At 42.1% G+C, this 14,473-nt stretch overlaps 1 protein-coding gene across 3 annotated transcripts in view; it reads right to left on the bottom strand.

Moving 5' to 3' along the window:
* The window catches only part of PIR121 (transcription activator), a 65,869-nt gene extending 56,011 nt beyond the window's left edge, over positions 1–9,858 (bottom strand). Inside the window, exons 1-6 of one of the 3 annotated variants that reach the window (XM_077394779.1) lie at positions 9,744–9,858; positions 9,434–9,562; positions 7,485–7,557; positions 6,472–6,536; positions 6,066–6,143; positions 4,529–4,648 (exon numbers count right to left, since the gene is read on the bottom strand). In XM_077394779.1, the coding sequence (XP_077250894.1) occupies positions 4,529–4,648; positions 6,066–6,143; positions 6,472–6,536; positions 7,485–7,557; positions 9,434–9,487 (390 nt within the window). In that variant the 5' untranslated portion in view covers positions 9,488–9,562; positions 9,744–9,858. The remainder of the gene's footprint in view (positions 1–4,528; positions 4,649–6,065; positions 6,144–6,471; positions 6,537–7,484; positions 7,558–9,433; positions 9,563–9,743) is intronic. The other 2 variants (XM_077394780.1, XM_077394781.1) reach the window with 2 other exon arrangements.
* Between the last annotated feature and the right edge of the window lie 4,615 nt (positions 9,859–14,473).

Raw genomic sequence — 14,473 nt, 5'->3', positions numbered from 1 at the left:
CTACCTCTGGCTATTGAATTATTGATTCCGGGGCCTCCAACCACCTGACGGGTAACTCTGCTTCCTTTAGTTCATTTATGCCTCTTCATCCAGCCTCTGCTGTTACTCTGGCCGATGGGACCACCGCACCCATCTCTAGTATTGGTACTACTTCCCCTCACTCTGGTCTTACCTTGTCATCGGTACTCTGTTTTCCTAAGTCACCCTTTAATTTACTTTATGTTAGCCAACTTACCCTTCAATGACTTCAACGGTCCTCTCTTCTTTCTGGCCCTCTTCAGCCCTTTCAGTGTGAAACCTGTGAGCTCGGGAAACACCGTCGTGTGTCCTTCCCATCCAGCGTGGTTAGTCGCATTTCGAGCCATTTGAGCAAGTACATTCTGATGTCAGGGTCCCTTCTCGGGCTCTATCCCTTCTTGGATACCGATACTTCATCATTTTTATTGCTTATTTCTCCCGTATGACCTGGCTTTTTCTACTTAAGGATCGCTCTCAGGTCTTTATTGCTTTTCGTGCCTTCCATGCCAAGGTTATAACCCAATACAATTGTCGCCTTAAATGTTTGCGCACCGACAATGCTCAAGAATACTTCTCTGCCTCTAATGGCTTTTAGGATTTCTTATCCGCTCATGGTATTGTCCATTAGTCCTCTCGTGCCTACACCTCTCAGCAAAATGGTGTCGTCGGGAGGAAACTTAAGTATCTGCTTGATATGACCTGCACACCTCTTTCAAATGTAGGTCCCTAAAGTTTATTGGAGTGATGACGTGCTTACTGCATGTTTCTTGGCTAATCAGCTTCCCTCCTCTGTCTTTGATGGTAAATCTCCCTTTTCTATCTTACATCCTCAGCGGGATCATTTTCCTCTCACACCCAGGATCTTTGGCTGTGTTTGTTTTGTTCGCCACTTCAGTCCTGGTCTCGATATATTGGACCCTCGAGCGGAGCGTTATGTCATCTTGGGCTACTCTCGTATCCATAAGGGTTATCGTTGTTAAAGCCCCCTATTACGCAGGTTGTTCGTTTCCGCCGATGTGACCTTCTTTGAGTCTGAACCCTACTTTCCTCCTTCACATGAGCATAGTCCCGTTGTGCCCGACTCAGCGATCCCTCTTCCTCTTCTGGTTCTTCCTGGCCCAGTTGAGTCCTCTTCTCCTCCATTAGAGGTGTCAGTGGTTCCTCCTGTATCAGATTCTGCACCATTACCGGTATTAGCAGCTCCTACTACTACTGCCACTATGAAGACCTATTAACGGCATTGGCGAGCGATTCCACCTCCTCCACCTCTCGAAGCATCGTCTTCTCAGCCGAAGATACTAGCATCTAACTGTCAGGTAACTTCTCTTCCCTCTTCTGATGCCATTCCATATTCTCCTAATGCTTCATGTGCTCGCTCTCATTCTACTGCCCATCATATTTCTAACTTTGTTTCCTATGCTAATCTAGCTCCTGTCTTTCGAAGCTTTGTGTCCTCTTTGTCTTCTGTCTCTTTACCGCAGACTGTGGCCGAGGCCGTCGTTCACAGGATGGCGCGCTGCCATGAACCTTGAAATGGGTGCTCTTCAAACGAATCGGACTGGGATTTGGTTTCTCTTCCTTCGGGTGCTCACCCCGTGGGATGTCAATGGGTTTTCTCCATCAAATACTAGTCGGATGGGACAGTTGAGCGCCTGAAGGCGCAATTAGTTGTGAAGGGGTATACACGGACATTTGGGATCGATTACACAGAGAACTTTCCTCTCGTCGCCAAGATTCCCTATGTTCGTGCGTTGCTTTCTCTAGCCGTTAATCATGAATGGCCCATCTATCAACTAGATGTGAGGAATGTTTTTCTTCATGGCGACCTCACTGAGGTGTATATGGAGCAACCTCCTGGGTATGTTGCTCAGGGGGGGATATCATCCTCCGTTTGTCGCTTCCGAAAATCTCTCTATGGCTTAAAACAATATCCTCGAGCATGGTTTGGGAGATTCAGTGAGGTTATCATGCATTTTGGCATGAAACATTGAGCCGTCAATCACTTTGTTTTCAGTCTGATAGTATATGTTGATGATATTATCATTACAGGCAGTAACTCATTGGGTATACATAAATTGAAGGCCCTCTTGCAGAAAGAGTTTTCCACCAAAGATCTGGGTATGTTCGTTATACCTTTCATGGCTCGTTTAGGGATAACCAATTCATGGGGTGGTTGGAGTATCACAGGAGGAACTATAACGAATCCGGGTATTTGGAGTTACGAAGGTGTGGCTGGGCACTCTCTTGAGGTACTTTCTTGGGATTGAGGTAGCCTACTCCACTAGAGGCCTCTCTATCACACAAAGAAAGGACGTGTTGGATTTATTAGATGCGACAGGTTAACTTAGGGTGAAACCTGCTGTTGTGCCCATGGACCCTAATGTGAACTTGTCCAGAAGAGGGTGACTTGTTAGATGATACCGGCAAATACAGGAGGTTGGTTGGCAAACTAATATATCTCGCAGTCACTAGCCCAAACATCTCATTTGCTGTAGGGGTAGTCAATCCGTATATGAGCTCACCTCGTACCTCTCACTAGGCCACGATACTTCAGATTATCAGGTACTTGAAAGGCGCTCCAAGGAGAGGCTTATTATTTGAGAAGCATGGTCATACAAAGATAGAAGGGTTCTCTAATGCAGATTGGGCAAGATCTCCACCAGATAGGAGATCAACCACTGAATATTGCACGTTCATAGGAGGTAACTTGGTGTCATGGCGAAGCAAGAAACAGAATGCCATAGCAAAATCCAGTGCAGAAGCCGAATACAAGGCCATGGCTCATGAATGGAGAATTGATCTGGTTGCGCTCCCTTTTGTCGGAGATGGGTATCGCTCCTTCCTTTCCTTCTCAGTTGTATTGTGATAATAAGGTCGCGATTCATATTGCTACAAATCCAATCTTCCATGAGCGGTTTTAACACATTGAGGTGGATTACCATTTCATCCGTCAGAAAATCCAGAAGGACGAGATATGCACAGTTTTTACTAGATCAGTGGAACAGCTGGCTGATATGTTTACCAAATCCTTAAGGCTAAGTTGAGCGATTTTTGTAACAAGCTGGGAATGTATGATATACATTCCAGCTTGAGGGGGAGTGTTAGGTGTATGTAATGCCCTTATATGCCTATGGACATTATGGTCTTTGTCACTTTCTCTCTTAATATAAATACATAAGTGAGGGGGAGCAAGTCTCTAACTCACATTTTCTCCTCTCATCTTTTCTTCTCACAGGTTTCATGAGTGCTTACGTGATCGCTTGATCAGGTGACCAATTCTTAGGCCAATCGCATCCCCTCGACCAGAGGGATGATGTTGTGGTCCCTTTGCTTGGGGGCCACTTTTTGGCATGGTTTCAAATTTTGGTAGACATATGTGTCGGTTTGGTCAACATGTCAGTTTTGGCTGACATATGACGGTTTTGGTCCCATTGAATGACATTTTTGTTTTGCGTTGCAATGAAATAATATCGTTACATATTTTTGTTGGAAAATGTGGCCACATTGGTAGAAGAAAAGGTGATCATTGTTTTGTATTTCGGATCTAAAAATCATTCGCAAATATACTCTCCAAGGCAGTGGCCTGGTGGTCACGGGTTCGAGTCACAAAAACAGCCTCTCTGCAAAGTTGGGGTAAGGTTGCGTACATCTAGCCCTCCCCGGACCCCGCAATGGTGGGATCCTCGTGCACTGGGCCGCCCTTTACTCTCCAAGGCAGTGGTGCGCAAGCATCTTCAAGATATTCTTCACAAGCTGAATATGATTGATGTGTATGCTCTAGCTAGAGGGGGAGTGTTAAAATAGAGTGATTTTATTGTTTTTTTATATCAGCGTATTTTTGTCATTTCAAAAGTAACTTGAATAATATAAGAGAGAAAGCTACACAGTGTGTGTAACTTTCATCGCCACGAAATTTCTCTTCTTCTCGACAGTCTTCCCTTCTCCTCTACATACTTTCCAATTACAACTAGTTAGTTTACACAACCCCCACACACGCATGCATTTTCAGTTTACAAATTACAACACAAGGTCCTTATTTTTATAAACCTGTGATTTGGAATGGGAATACAAGGACTTTCTTACCTGCTCCATCATAAAAAAAAAACTAAAACAGGGTCTCCTTCCAATTATGTCGCTCTTACTTATCCTCATGAAGAAAAAGTTCCAGGCTTCCAGCTTGCTAGGAGATGCACTTTGTGAAATCAAGTCAGTTTCCTACTGACATGAGTCGACTCGACAGAACCTTGTTCAACAACTATCTAGCAATATCTCATACTATATACCTCTTCAAAAAAAAATATCTCATACTATATATGACTAAATCAGACATCCACACCATAAACAGAATGATGATGATTAACAATAAGTAAATAAAATTGGTCAGTATATAATTTGTATTTTAGCCATTGTATGTATAAGCAGAATGAGATAATACACCAAGGATTATATGCTGAAACATAATACTAGAATTGACATAAAATTACAAAATAATTAAGCTAAAGAATCATACTTTAGAAGCGGCTGATGCTTGCCATCGCTGAATTTCACGTAGACGACTCATCTCCAAGTCTAGAACTTGATAGGTCTCTAGATACAACTCTGCTTGGCTTTGCTTCATAGAGTCAGGCAACTGCATCATTATTTCCAGCTTTGAGCATCATCAATGTTTGGTTTATGAAAGAAATGAGGAACCCATTAATTAAATGACTGACTACAACAAGCACAAAAAAACCATTTTTCTGTTGGGGTTCCACGCAAAAGCAAAATAGTCCCACATCGGTAACATGAGATGGATGGGGATGGGTTATAAGGGAATGGGCACCCTCCCTCTACCGGCTAGCTTTTAGGGGTGAGTTCTACCCGGTTAAATTCCCTACAAATGGTATCAGAGCTCAGGGCGTGGTAATCCCGGTTTGCCTCCGAGGGCGGGAATGTCCCTCGGGGAAGATCTCGGAAACCCCGGTTTAGGATCTCGCAGTTCCCACGTTGCCACCGTGTGGAGGGGTGAAATTGTCCACGATGATTCTGTGTGGAGGGGGAGATTGTTGGGGTTCCACGCAAAAGCAAAATAGTCCCACATCGGTAAAGTGAGATGGATGGGATGGGTTATAGGGGAATGAGCACCCTCCCTCTAAAGGCTAGCTTTTAGGGATGAGTTCTTCGTGGTTAAATTCCCTACATTTTCCACACCAAACCTTTTTGGAATGATTTTCTCGTAACGAAGGAAAATCTAGCACTACCACCCAGAATCACATCGCTGTTTCTGGACTTAACCTCGCCAGAATTTTTATTTTTCCAAATTGCATGTGAACTTTTTTGGCAGCAGTAATTGGGGAAAAAAAGGAAACTAAGCAAGATTGAAAATGTACTTTCAGATGAATTTAATTAACTTCCATGTTTTATCATCACTTCTTTTTTATGTGCAACCTCAAAGCATGATGAATCTAACTGAGGGTAAGAAACACAAAATCTCACATTCAAACCATTAATGAATATAATGCACACAGAGTATTAGGGCTTCCAGGATTACATAGATACATAACAAGATATACTAAGGGATGTACTCCCTTGCTCATCAACAACTAAGGAGAGAACGTACAACAAGATGCAACAATGGAACTTGAGACGCAACCAAGAAAGCAGTCTTGAAACGATAGAGAAGTGTGACCTGAAAAAATCAATTTAAGTTGTTTCCTTTTGCTATCATCCATGTAGACCATGTGGGATGGTTATGAGAGTGATAACTGACGAACTCTGTACCTTAATTGATAACTTGGTCTCTTTTGTTACTTTTCTCCTCGCAAGATTGTGTTCTTATTTATCCACATAGGGTAGTGAATTGGTGATTCTAACAATCCTAAAACTGTTTGGTAAGAAAAGCAATAGATTTTCCTTAAAAAAACTGCTATTCTCCATTAATTATAAGCAGTCATGCTACAAGTAGTACACGATTCAGCCACAACTCACTGGATAGTCATCGTAATACATATTGATGAAATAGTTGCCTAACCAAAGAGTTCTCATTCCAAATTATAGGTGAAATTTACCTGAGGAAGAGCTTTGACACAACTGCGGTACGTATATAGCACAGACGCCATCTCCTTTCCCTCTTGGATAAGGGTGTTCTGCATACAAAGTATGTTACCAGCAGCATTTCCACAATGAGTAAATGACAGCAGAAGAACCATCGTACGGAATAAAAGAGATGCTCTTCAATATAAAGACCAGAAATGTGGCAAAGAGGAAAAGAGGGTGACGATGGCTTGGATACTTTTTCTGAGAATGAACAATAAATTGAGAGTGCTATTTAACATCTATTTCAGAACACAAGTCCCAAGTGGTGCAATAAACTTTCCAAAGCATGGCCAATTTTTATGTTACCAATGAGCTGACAAGAAATTGTAGACTATTGTCCTACTAAATAAGAGATGGGACACCAGAGAGACAGTGTACCAGCTGATTGATGGCCTTTGTGTCTTCAACAAGCGATAGGCGGTATGCAGAAACATCACCATACTCTACAAAATGGAAGTTGTCATTATAAATAAAAATAAGCTTAAAAAATACTCTATAAAAGGGACCATGTCATTTATGTTTCCCTTTCATTAGAGAACACACCAAGTGTCTCGACACTCGTGAGGACCCAAATTGTGTCTACCATCCTACATACCCACAACTGACCAATGATACAGAATGTCCATCCAAGGTGAGAAATCCCACACCGATCAGAAGATCCTAACCGGCCAATTGATGGTCTGCAAATGGATGGTTAAACCAAAAGGGATATTTGAGTCGGCCCTGAAATACCTTTCCGCAAAATTCCCTAGCAAATCCTTATTCAAATAACGGATATTTGAGTTTTACTGTAGAAAAGAGAAATGTTTTTGGAATGTTGGGTTCATTAGAGTCATAATATAGCTATGGTTTTTTTGTGAATTTGTGGATTTTTTTTTCCAGAATTTTTTTATGAGCTTGAGTAGATAAAATGGAAGACAAAGGATAAGCAGACCAGGAGTTGGAGGATATATTGCTGAAAATTAATCCTCCCAGCATCATAAAATACTTACACGAATCTTCCATAAACACTCTCCACTAGTTCATGCTTGATAATTGCATGGGTTTGGGCAATACCATCCGATGATGGATCAAGGCGACTCACAAAACATTAAATGTTGGATCAACTAGGTCTTCTCTTTTCCATGGAAGCTCGGCCAAATATGTGATGATTTATATGTCAGAAAGTTCTTATTGTTACTGAGGCAAATGTGGTGGCACATAAAGGATATCTACGCAATTTGCATATAGGGGACTTAGTACCATATTGTGTTCATAGGGGCATTGGCTATTACACTCGGTATTGTTGCTTCTCTTTATTTTAATGGATCCATAAAAATGGTTCTTGAAACAAATATGGCAGTTATCTTCAGATCCATTTAGATAAAATTCAAGGAAGAGAAGATTCATACCAATTGGGCTGTTTGTAGCATATCTTTCAGTTGATAGCAAAACAGCCATTCCTTGCACATCTGGCTGATCATCCTGAAACATTAATTATTTAAAGAGATTAGTTCCAGTATGAAGTGTATTTGTAACCCCAAAAATATATCATAGCCCAAGGAAGATCTGATCAAGAACGAGAAGAGATGCATCATAGTACAAAGGGATCGAATGAAACACCAAGACCATGCAACCACACAACGCAAGTAAATCAACGACAGTTAAAGTACAGCTAGAAATAGCAATAAATAGAGACAATAGTACATATCCATAATAGTAACATGCTTGAATAGATTAAGCAAGGACGATAATTTGCTGAAACAGAAAATATGCACATTGTTAGAGGGGTATTTTGGTCTATACATGTAACCCTGGTACGCACGCATATATATCATATTATGTGAGAGGTCTCATTACAGACCCTCTTTCTCCCTCACTTCTCTTCTCTTCTTCTCCTCTTCTCCTCTTCTCCTTTTCTTCTTCCATGGGGATTTTGGACAATAGAACATGGTATCAGAGCCGAGGTTTCTAATTCACGAATAGTACAACAACATCACCAAAACTCTTTCGTTTCTTCTTTTCCTCTTTTTTTTATTGTCCCTAATGCTAACCCTAACATCCATCACCTCCCCCCCCCAAACCACCTTCGACCACCTAGTGCTGCCCAACCCCAAAACCAAAACCAACACAAAAAACCCTACACCCCACCCTCCATCTACTGCCGCCCACCATATCCCATCCCGAAAACCCAAAACCAATCAACCCTTCACCCCATCTCTTCACCCTCACTGCTGCCCACCCTTACCCATTCCAAAAAACCCAAAATCCACCCCCAACTTCTGTTCCTAACCCCCAAATCTTCACCCAACAGTACGCCCCACCCCATTTTCTGCTCCACCCCATCCATTAACACCTTTTTTCATTGTCGCCCCCCTCTCCCAACACACACACCCACACCCACACACAATAATAATAATAATAATAATAATCCACCTAACAGTACCGCCCCACCCTCCTTACTCCACCTTTCTACTCACAAAAACCTTTAGCGCTGCACCCTCGGTCTTCTCACGTGTTCAGCTTTCTATGAGAGTTGAGGTGCCTGTTGATTCCTCTGTTCAGCGCTCTGCCATTGCTGTCCAGTCCAATTTTGGCCGTAGTGGTCATGGCAGTCGTGGTCATGGCCAAGATTAGAGGATGGCCCATTCCAAAAAACCCAAAATCCACCCCCAACTTCTGTCCAAAAAACCCAAAATCCACCCCCAACTTCTGTCGCCCACCTTCCTAACCCCCAAATCTTCACCCAACAGTACGCCCCACCCCATTTTCTGCTCCACCCCATCCCTTAACACCTTTTTTCATTGTCGCCCCCCTCTCCCAACACACACACCCACACCCACACCCACACACAATAATAATAATAATAATAATAATAATAATCCACCTAACAGTACCGCCCCACCCTCCTTACTCCACCTTTCTACTCACAAAAACCTTTAGCACTGCCCCCTCGATCTTCTCACGTGTTCAGCTTTCTATCAGAGTTGAGGTGCCTGTTGATTCCTCTGTTCAGCGCTCTGCCATTGCTGTCCAGTCCAATTTTGGCCGTAGTGGTCATGGCAGTCGTGGTCGTGGCCAAGATTAGAGGATGGGCATGCCCGAGGTAAGTCTCACAGTCTTTCTTTTGTATTCTTGTACTTTGCATGGTTAGATCCTTTAGATTAATTTGTTAATATTGCGTTTATAATAGTGACATATGATCCTAATTTTTTACAGAAACATGCAAAACTTACAACCAGTTTGCAAAGATAAGAGAGATAAGCCATTTACATATAGATAGATAGACATATATATAGAGAGATAGAGGGGGTGAGAGAGAGATAGTGTAAAACAAAAACTAGGAAAAACCTTGTAATACCTCTAACGAAAACGTAGATAAAGCAGCAATGGCTTCTTCCACTGGAACAGCCATGGAATCTCTCCAGAAAACAAATGCCTCCTCCGAACTACACTAATTACAACAAATTCAGTAGCAGAAACCACTGCACTGCATAAATTCGCCAAAATAATCAAGTTACTGCAAGATCACGATGCTCTTTCGCAAATTTTACCAGATATACTCAAATAAATGCAGGTAATCTTGGAATAGAATAGATCTGAATAAATTTGAAATGCATTGATGTGATGAAACAAGAATCAGAGCAGAGAGAGAGAGAGAGCGAGCTTACCCTAATTTTTCTCTGGTTTTCGGACAGGGGAGAGAATATCTCGCTTGTTCCGTATACACTATGATGCCACTGTCCGACTTATGATGTCCATACCAAACGACGGATTGGTCTCGAAATAAACCATGTGATGCCCTAGAATTTACTAAGATGCCACTATCCTCTAATAAACCACGACCGTGAGGGTTAATGTCTACATTTAGTATTTTACCACTGTTAGCGTGAATTGTGGCAGAATTTAACGCTTTTTTACGTCGATTCAAGTTAACTGGGGTGCGAATTAACCTACAGGAGTGCGAATAAATCATTTGCCCTTTTAAGAGAACTGTTGACATAATAACGCAAGTGTCTTTGTATCCTTTACCCTTGTTTTAATTAAATGGCAGATTTTCGTCAACGCGCTAATTCAGCTCCTTCGATTGCAAAACGTTGTGGTGGCCCACTGGAGAAGTGGAGCCCATCACCATTCAAGTATTTGATTGGACAGTGATATAGGGTACTAATATCTGCACTACCATGTTTTGATAATCATACGACCTAGGGATTGGAGTTGTAATTCGTGAAAGTCAGGATGATGATTGTGCAAAACAATGATGAATGGCGACCTTTATTTTTTACCTACAGAGCTCTGCATCATGAGTATCTTTAAATTGACGCAAACGCAACACTAAGTTTATGCCACCTTTATGTTGAGTGCTCGTGAGGGGCGGTTTGAAAAGGTGGAAAAAAATTATTGGAAAACTAATTTCCCAGCATTTGGTTAACTTATATTTTATGGAATTTTTCCCCACTTTATAAAATTTCTCTGTTTTCAAGAAAAATGCACAAGTTTATTAGATCCTAGTTTACATTTTGGTTGCACCAAGAAAATCACATTTCTACCAAAAAAAAACACCAAAGTAAAAAGACAAATTTTCCTTGGAAATGATATCAGCACAACCATATGAGAATTCACACTTGGGGGGGGGGGGGGGGGGGGGGGGGGCGGACTAATTTACACTTGGCTTGCATTGGTCATTGGGGTGCAGGGGGCAGGGGGCATTGCCCTCATGCTATATGTGCCTCTGCCCTGTTGGCTATGCTGATAACATTTTCCATTTCCATATTGTTGTTTGATTGTCTTTTACTATTCATGTGACAGCCAATGACATAATGCAAAATTTCCATATGCAGCCCTTTCTCAGTGTTTGACTTTCCTCTCAAATCTAGGGCATGTTTGGCTACCATAATTTTTTTTTTCTTGTAATATTAGCCTACCAATGGTGAGGGAGGTGGGAGAGTGATTGAGTAACGAGAGGTTAAGAAAGAAAACCCTGGAAAAAAGAAGGAAACAGGAAACTACACCCAAAACATGATTGATTTTTTCCTTATTTTTTTAGTCACTTCTCATCCTCTACTCGTTTGTGCCCTCTCACGTCTGTCCTTCCCCCGCCTACCCTACACCTCCCTCACCATGTAAGAAACTCCGCTATCTTACTGTACTATGTTGTTGAAGCCTGTCTCGGGCCATGCAAAGCCTTCTACAACTTGCAAGTGTTATGGATTCTTAATACCCTCGACCCCCTGGGTTGCTCCATAAAAAATTCGGTCCAATTCACCATGTAAGAAAACATCCTTCATATCTATCTGCCATAAACTTCCACCCTTTAGAAGCGGCAACGGTTACGAGAGTGCGAGCCTTCGTAACTTTGGCTACTGGACCGAACATCTCACCATAGCCACGCCCATACTTCTTAGAGAATCCTCGAGCAACAAGTCTCGCCTTGAACCTTTCTACTGATGCATCCACTTTGGCCTTTTCCTTGTACACCTGCTTAGAAGAAACAAGTGACACTTTAGTGTGTACTGGAACTACATCGCACATCGTTTTGCTTCAAGGCTATGATCTCATGTTCCATTGCTTCCTTCCATTTAAGAACACCTCGGGCATCTTCAAAATATGTCAGATCAATAATACCGACTTCTTCAACTGATATTGCTACATAAGCCACATCTGCATACTTTGGACTTTTTAAGCTTTCTTCTCTTGGCATCAACTCCACTAGAGTAATTGTCGATTTGACATCACCTCCACTAGAGTAATTGTCGAGAATGCCCGTCATGTGATTCGAATGTCTCGGATCAGCTATTCGGACATCATTGTTTGTGTCCTCATAACTGGCAACATCAGCGATCTCTGTAGCCGTAAGAGCCACCTCATATAAATCATCATGTTCTTCTTCGATAGAGAGAAAAGCACTCAACTCCCCATCGTTATCATACATTTTGGAATCTCTAGATGCTTCAATATTACGTGTATCTTTCTTCTTCTTTGGTGCACGGCAATCTTTGGCAGAGTGGCCCAACTTACCATAATTGCAGCACGTCCATCTTTTATCCCGAGTTATGAGTCTGTTTCTCAAAACCACGACCGTTCAAGGTTCCCCCTTCATAGGGACTGCCTTGACTTTGACCTGATATAGCATTCACCTTACTTTCTAATTCATATAATTCTAAAACTTCCTTCCCGGCTAGCAGAGAAAAACTCATAGTTTTCTTTTACCGCAGATTCAGCCATCTGCCTGGCCAAGCTTTCTTGAATTGTCAAGAGATTCTCCAATTCAATTAATGTTGGTTGAGTTGGCCATCATTGGATTGCTATGATAAAACTATTGTACTCAGGTTTTAACCTTCAAACTACAGTCATTTGCATTCTCGCCTTTGAGATCTTACACTCTTCGTCGAGTTGCGATATTTCATGATATCTTCGCCATCTTCATGAAACCTTTTGGAATCATCATATATCCAGCATCTGTAGTCTTGCATCTTTTGTTTTTTAAAATAAAGTAGCAAAGACATCCCATGCTTCCTTCGAAATATTTGCCTCCCGAATATAATCGAGAAAATCCATATGAATGGTAGACTTCAACACAAATATGGCTTTACCTGTTTTGATCATCCACTTCCTCAAAACCTCTGTGGTTTCGGCACCTCCATTAGGAGAGGTGGTTTATGAATCAGTCACTATCTCCTATAAATCTTGCCTTTGAGATATGACAACCCTGAAGTTTGATCCCGGGTCTACAACTTCGATGTCTAGTCCCTGAGCGCAGACGTGTCAAATCTTGCCCCTATAGGCTTGATCAACATTCTATCGGCAATGTACACCAGTCCCTGACCGGTTGCTCTATTGCCACTCGCTAAAAAGAGATCAAATCCATCTATTTACTAGGTCGCAACATAAATACGTTGTGCCCCAAAAATCATTTATATAAATTGATCCTAACCCTTTGATCTATAGAGGGATTGCACCTTTATGGGAACCTCTATAGATCGGAGGGTTAGGATCTTTCCCTATATGATTTTTTGGGGCACAACCTATTTACGTTGAGGCCCAATAAATGCACGGCTTGGATCATACTATGGAGTAGTATGCACAATACTTTTTGAAAAAATATGTGCCGATACGGCCACACTCAATATTGAATCTTACTGTACTGGCCTTTTATGTTTTTCTATATTTTATGCATATCTGTCGTGTGTGTGGTCCTGGGGAGCCCACCTCATGGGTTGATCCAAACCGTTCATTTGTTGGGCAATAACGCAAATAAGTTGTAGCTTGAGAATCATATCCATGGGATGATCTCTAGAGGGACTGCACATTATAGAAACCTCTATAGATCATATGGTTAAGATTATCGTGTGGAGATGATTTACAGGGTGAGTTTATTTATGTTGTTACCTAGCAAATGAATGCTTTGGATCATCCTATGAAGTGGTCCACTATACTCTTTTGAAAAAAATTGTTAGGATTTTATGCCCACTAAAACTCAGAATCAGAATCACAACCAAACTAGGGCTGACAATTTCACCCGTGAAAATGAGGATCCACCCCGCCAGACAAGGGCGGGGATTCCCCGACTTGGAGCGGGGATGGGGACGGACCCGCCCCGTTTTAATATGCAAGCCATTATCCAATATCCACTTATTTTAGTACTGTTTTAGTGTTTTTTTTTTAACAGTAAATATTTATTTTATGCTAGTGATATTGGCACTACCATATTTTGATAAGTGCACAAACACGGCTTGTCTTTTTCTTTTTTTATTGGCGTTAAAAAGCTTTTTTGAGGTGAGGATTTTTTTGTTGGGGCGGGGCGGGGATGGGATGGGGAGTAGGTATTTCCCAACGGGGGGGGGGGGGGGGGGGTCCCCCCGCATCCCCGAAGCGGGGACGGGGAATGGTCTTTCCGACGGGGATGGGGACGGAGAATGCAACATTTGGCCCCGCCCCATTGTCAGCCCTAAGCCAAATATGCCCTAAAATCTCATTTTTTGCATGCGTGTGAGAGAAACTTTTTATGCTGGCATACCGGATGTACGGGTGCAACTTCGGTCAGGCTGAATCTGAACACAAGAGTTGAACCTGATTTAAATTCGGGTTGCATTACTGTTGAGCACTTGAGCCTTGGCAACCTGAACCCGACCTCTATCCTCTAATTTCATCTTGATTTTCTTTGGATTATTATATTTTTTCTGTTTGGCCCTAGGTGAATCCCAATCCAACCCAACCCGATTTCGGGTTAGATGGGTCAGGTTAGGGTCGAGAAATTTAGAGGTGGGCTGGGTTAGGGTTGACCATCTTCAACCCAAGGCCGGGTAGGGTTAGGATTGAGGGAATGCTATCTCAAATTGGGTTAGGGTTGATCCAACCCAACCCGAGTTGCACTCCTGACCGGTTGCGAAGCACACCCGGT

This window comes from Tasmannia lanceolata, unplaced genomic scaffold, assembly GCF_043159265.1.
Source record: "Tasmannia lanceolata isolate RefF3 unplaced genomic scaffold, GAP_Taslan_0.1 ptg000013l, whole genome shotgun sequence".
NCBI classification, from domain to species: Eukaryota; Viridiplantae; Streptophyta; class Magnoliopsida; order Canellales; family Winteraceae; genus Tasmannia; species Tasmannia lanceolata.
The sequence above is the reverse complement of the archived record's forward strand: the minus strand, read 5'-3'. Positions and strand labels throughout refer to the sequence as shown.